We start from the raw sequence: 6,000 nt of genomic DNA, 5'->3' as shown, positions 1-6,000 counted from the left end.
ATAATAATTAGCTTCAATCATGTTTTATTTTTGGGATAGTTTTAAAATATGCTCATTGTATAAATTAAATACAGTAACATTTACCATTTTAGTGCACAATTCTATTAAGTTTTTTTGTTCTTGTTACAGGTTATTGAACTCAGGGACACTTGACCACTGAGCCATGTCCCCAGCCCCATTTTGTATTTTATTTAGAGACAGGGTCTCACTGAGTTGCTTAGCAGTCTCCATTAGTTGCTGAGGCTGGCTTTGAACTTTCGATCCTCCCCAGCTGCTGGGATTACAGGTGTGGGCCACTGCGTTTTGACAAACATACACTTGTGTAGTCACAATCAAGATATAGTTCCATCATTCCAAAATATACCCTTGACTATGTAGTCAACATCTCCCTAGCCCCTAATTCCTGGAAACCACTTACTTATATTCCTTAGCTACAGGTATGTCCAGTCCAGCCTTGTCCAGAATGTCATATATACAATATATAGCCTTTTGATTCATGGTGTTGCTTGTGTCTGTATTTTATTCCTTTTATTGCAAAGTAGTATTTTATTATATGAATGTGCGACTGTGCAGAATATTATTTTATTACATGAATGTACTACTGTTTATCCTCTGAACTGTCAAGGATAATTGGGTTGTTTCCACTTTTCATCCATTGCTAAAAAAAACCTCTATGAACAAGTATTTGTGTGAACACAATTTTTTCTGTCTCTTGGATATATACTTAGGAATGGGATGGATCCTATAAACATATTTTTAACTTCATGAGAAACTGCTGAACTGTTTTGCAGAGTGTGAGTTTATTTCTTTTTCACAGCATTGAGGGTTCACTATGGGTAGCAGTGGCATGGGGTAGGGTTGAGTAGTTCAGATAAGACACAGTAGGACTCACAAATCTTAAATACCTGTTATTACAGAAAAAATTTAGTTTGTTCTTGTAAGTCTGTGGCCCACAGCAACTCATAATCTGGTTGTGCTAATTTTATAAGAAACTTAATGCGGTCAATAATCAATAGCACAATTATAAGATTGGTTGTTTATTTAAACATGTAATAAAAATTTTGCTCTTGAAATGGAGAGAAATAAAATGTTTTAAGTGTATTGGAAACAGGGTTTTATGAATGCTATATACAAAACACGCAGGTTTTCATTTTGTGGTAGTTATTGAAAATTGAGTTCTACATTTAAAAGGGTAAAGATGTCTCCCAAGGGGCTAGGGCTGTATAGCTCAGTGGTAGAGCATCTGCCTCGCACATGTGAGGCTCTGGGTTCAATCTTCCGCACCACATAAAAATAAAGATATTGTGTCCATCTACAACTAAAAAAAAAAAAAAGATGTCCCGCAAATCGCTGTATTTTCACACGCTGATGCACATATAATCTGTCCCATATATACAAACAACAAACAGTACCAGGTGTTCTAGGATGGGAAATTGCACTTTCCCACCCTAGAAGGCAGCTCTTGGTACAGCGCGCAAGGTTGTACGTCTACACGGCCAAAGTTCAGTTGGTGCCGGGCATGCGCAGCCGGCCGATTGGACGCCGGCCTTTGCGGAGGGGCGGGACTAAATTCGGCGTCTTTCCTTCCAACCGCAGCTCGTGGCAGCGCCATTTTGAATGTGCGGCTGTCGCGGGCGTTAGTTCGGTAGGCAGGGCTGCGGGCTCGGGCTTCGAGCAGTTTCCTTACTTTCTCTGCTTCGTTTCCATAGATACATGTAGAGACGTGTACATACATACATCTAGGCCTGTATCCGGTGTTTGAGGCGAACTCCTTAAGATGATGTTAAGAGGAAACCTGAAGCAAGTGCGCATTGAGAAAAACCCGGCCCGTCTACGCGCGCTTGAATCCGCAGCCGGCGAGAACGAGCCGGTGGCCGCGGCGGCCATGGCGCTGGCGCTGGCGGGAGAGCAGGCACCGCCTGCCCCAGGGCCCCCGGAGGACCACCCGGAGGAAGAGATGGGGTTCACCATTGACATCAAGAGTTTCCTAAAGCCGGGTGAGAAGACGTACACTCAGCGTTGCCGCCTCTTTGTAGGGAATCTCCCCACCGACATCACCGAGGAGGATTTCAAGAGACTCTTCGAGCGCTACGGCGAGCCCAGCGAGGTTTTCATCAACCGGGATCGTGGCTTCGGCTTCATCCGCTTGGTGAGTCTCGGGCCGCCAGCCCAAGGGAACAAAAGGGCGGTGGGATGTCCGCGGGGCTTCGCTTGTCCAGAATGGCCTCTCTGTGGATTGTGACCGCCCGGGTACCCTGCTCGGTATGGTGGCCTCTGCTTCGCGCCGGTTGGGCTTTGCAGGCCTACTGTCGCGCGCTAGATCGTTACGGTCAACCCTGCCTGAACGGGTAGCCTCCGGTACCTGGGGGATCGGGGTCGCGGGGACCGACTGCATTTTCGGGTGACAGTTCTTCGAGGCACAAATATGTTGTGAAGAAAATGTATTTGGAACGGAAGCTTCGGTTTGGCCAGAAATTTGGGTTTGAAGGAACAAACGACTTGCTTCTTAAAGACTTACCCAAAACATCCCTTTGCCTTCAATAAGCCCTGCACGCATTTTACAGCAAACCGCGTTAATACTCACCTCAGTGCAGCCCTCTCTTTACCTTACCCTTGCAGGTGCTTAAACTCTGTACTCGAGTACAGAGTTCCACCTGCAGTGATTGGATAGTATTGAATTGTATTCTAATATTGTTTTTCCACCCGACTTTTGGAGGTTCCTGTGTTTTGGTGGGGGAGGTCGGCCAATATACTACATTATAGTTGACTTATTTGTCCTGCAGTAGGGTATTATGTGTCTTGCCCCCTTTAAATCTAAATTTTGAAAAATTTTCCGATAACATGCAAAAATTGTGCCTCCTTCTTATTCTAAAAAGCTTTGACAGTTTGCACTCCGGACAAAGTATTTGCTTTTATTAGGTTTTCCTTTGTTTTGTGGTGAGTTCATCAGTTGCAGTCATACAGCATTATTGTCATTCATATTTAGATACTGTTTTTTCTTCAATCACAGTCTTTTTTAGGAGACATTTTACACATAAGACTTTTTCCTGTTATCTTTCTAGTTAGACCCTCACTCTAATATTCATTGCAGTTTATGGAAGCTGTCTTATTGGAACTTGAACTTTCAAAATCGATTTCTCTTCATATGTGGACAAAGTAAAACTTAATATGTAGAGAAAATTTATTGTATTCTTAAATACTTAAATGGCTCCAAGAGAAGATAGTTAGTTTCAAGATATTAATAAAAAACAATATTTCCTTGGAATTCAAGTAAATAATCAGTACATTTTGAACAGATATATTTATCTTTTGTACAGTAGAGAAGCAGCCTGTCATTTGGTAAAATTCTTAATGTAAATGCAGAAGTTTGGGGATGTAGCTCAGTAGAGCACTTGCCTAGCATGCCAGAGGCCTTGAGTTCCATCCCCAGCATCACAAAATAAAAAAATGAAGTACTGTAAGCAACTTTTGATAAACTTTCCAAAAGGATTTTATGTAATATTTTCGTGATCCTTGGTCTCTTGCTTGCAGTGTCTTATTCTGAAGTTGATATTTTGGAGGAGGAAGAATGGAAGGACTTCATTTCCCTGTTTTGAAAGCCTTTACAGGACCAATTAATATTTTGACATTGGAAAATCTTTTTGTTTCTTTTTTTAACTTCTTTTTTACTTTTAGTTGTAGATGGACACAATACCTTTATTTTATTTTTTATTTTTGTAGCGTTGAGGATTGAACCCAGTGCCCCACACATGCAAGGCAAGTGCACTACCAACTGAGTCACAATTCCAGCCCTTTTTTTTGTTGCTTATCTTTTATCTTATTAATAATAGACAATTCCTTCCTTCCTTCCTTCCTTCCTTCCTTCCTTCCTTCCTTCCTTCCTTCCTTCCATCAGCACTGCCCAGTAGAACTTTCTGCAATGATATAAAGGCTGTTATATATCTGTACTGTCCAAAAGAGTACTCACTAGCCACATGTGACTGTTGAACACTTGAATGAGGCTAGGAGGGCTGGGTAGTGCAGTTTGAATGGTACTGGAAATGGAACCCAGGGGCACTTTACCACTAAGCTATATCCCTATCTCATTTTTAATTTTGATTTTTTTTTAATGAACTTAATATTTTTTATTATTATTATTATTATTTTTTTTTAGTTTTCGGCAGACCCAACATCTTTGTTTGTATGTGGTGCTGAGGATTGAACACTGGGCCGCATGCATGCCAGGCGAGCGCGCTACCCCTTGAGCCACATCCCCAGCTCCCATTTTTAATTTTGAGACCCGGTCTCACTGAATTGATTAGGGCCTCTCTATAATTGTTGAGGCTGGCTTTGAACTTGTGATCTTCCTGCCTCAGCCTCCTCAGTTGCTGGGATTACAGGCCTATTCCATTGTCATGGCTCTTAATTTAAATAGCCAAGTATGGCTAGTGTATGGGCCAGCACAGTTTATTCAATGTACTTTTAGTACTGTTCATTTAAAAAAAAAAAAAAACAACTGGGATTAGGAGGTGAGAAGGGCTGCTGTTGACTGTTCTTTTGGAATATACTCCTCCAAACATAGCACACTAATTTTTTTTGCATACAATTAGTAAAGTTTTGTCTGTTGGAAGCCAGGATTTAGTTTATAGAATTTGACTTTATAGATAGCTTTACAGTTTAATGTGAATTCTGTTTGTAAGATGTAAATTTAAAAGGTTTATTTCTGAACCATTATTTTTTCTACTTAGAAAAATCATATAATGTATACTAGATCTGAATAAACATATATGACATAGTGGCTTTTTAAAATAAGGGTGTAATTTTTTTTAAGCATATAAAGCAAGGCTTATTAAAAAAGGGGTAACAGACTTCTCCTGGGAGGAAGAATGGGGCCATAGCTGGTATCCTGGTATCCCCAAGGGTGTAATAACTGGTTTGTTTCTTGAAATAATTTATTCAGTAACTGATCTTAAATTACAAATAAACTAGTAGTTGTAGTATTCCAATTCGTAGAAGAAAACATTTTCCCATATGGCATAGGGTCAGCATTGCTAGTATTGAGTGGTGGAGAAACAATTTAAGTGTTTCTTTTATTTATTTATTTTTTTTTATTATTTTTTTTTATTTTTTAGTTTTTCGGCAGACATAACATCTTTGTATGTGGTGCTGAGGATCGAACCCGGGCCGCACTCATGCCAGGCGAGCGCGCTACCGCTTGAGCCACATCCCCAGCCCCCAATTAAAGTGTTTCTTACACATATGGTCGTAATCCAAATTGTTAGCATATGGTACATTAGAGATGAAATAGATTGTTTTAGACATTTTATTGTGGAATTTTAGATTTTGGTTATTTATTGATAATTTTAGACTGGATAGATCTGAAAAGTTGTACATTTGTTTTTTAAAGTTATACATTTTAAAGTTAATTTTTTGTTTCTTTTTTTTTCCATAAAGTGTTGGGACTTTTTAATTACCTCGCCCTAAACTCTGTAGTGATGCTCTAACACAGCCTGGTTGAAGAAGGCAACTGAAGTTAGTTTGATTTACCTAAAACTGGTATTAGTTTGGCCTGAACTTTTGTTTTTATCCTAATAAAACAGATTTATCAAATGGTGGTTCTTGACTAGTATATTTATTTATTTAAATTTATTTTTTAGTTTTACGTGAACACAATATCTTCATTTTTATGTGGTGCTGAAGATCGAACCCAGCGCCCAGCGCATGCCAGGTGATCACGCTACCACTTGAGCCACATCCCCAGCCCAGACTAGTATCTTTAGATCTTTTCCTGGACTAAGCAGAGGCTGCTTAAATTGTTTCCCCCACAGTACGTGCTAGCCTTGGTGACCTTATACCTCCCCAAGTAATCTCACCATATCTATTAGCTGAGAATCAGTTAGATGTGTGAATACTAGGGCCCTAACCCAGATCTACTGAATCAGGAAGTTCTGGAAGTGGGGCCCAAATATCTTGTTTTAAATAGCCCTCTGTGATTCTGATGCTTGTCAAGTTTAAGAAGCC

General features: G+C 40.0%; 1 protein-coding gene across 3 annotated transcripts in view; it reads left to right on the top strand.

Moving 5' to 3' along the window:
- The first annotated feature begins 1,598 nt into the window (after positions 1–1,598).
- Pspc1 (paraspeckle component 1) overlaps positions 1,599–6,000 on the top strand; it is a 94,721-nt gene continuing 90,319 nt past the window's right edge. For all 3 annotated transcript variants that reach the window (XR_006852292.2, XR_006852290.2, XM_046447481.2), the window contains exon 1: positions 1,599–2,149. Coding sequence is in view for 1 of the 3 variants with exons in the window: in XM_046447481.2 (XP_046303437.1) it covers positions 1,778–2,149 (372 nt within the window). In the remaining 2 variants the exon portion in view is untranslated. The remainder of the gene's footprint in view (positions 2,150–6,000) is intronic.

This window comes from Marmota monax, unplaced genomic scaffold (genome assembly GCF_021218885.2).
Source record: "Marmota monax isolate L192 unplaced genomic scaffold, Marmota_monax_Labrador192_F-V1.1 WCK01_AAM20220418_F8-fsc00043, whole genome shotgun sequence".
Classification (NCBI taxonomy): Eukaryota; Metazoa; Chordata; class Mammalia; order Rodentia; family Sciuridae; genus Marmota; species Marmota monax.
Note: the sequence above shows the minus strand (reverse complement) of the source record. Positions and strands in the feature narration are given on the sequence as shown.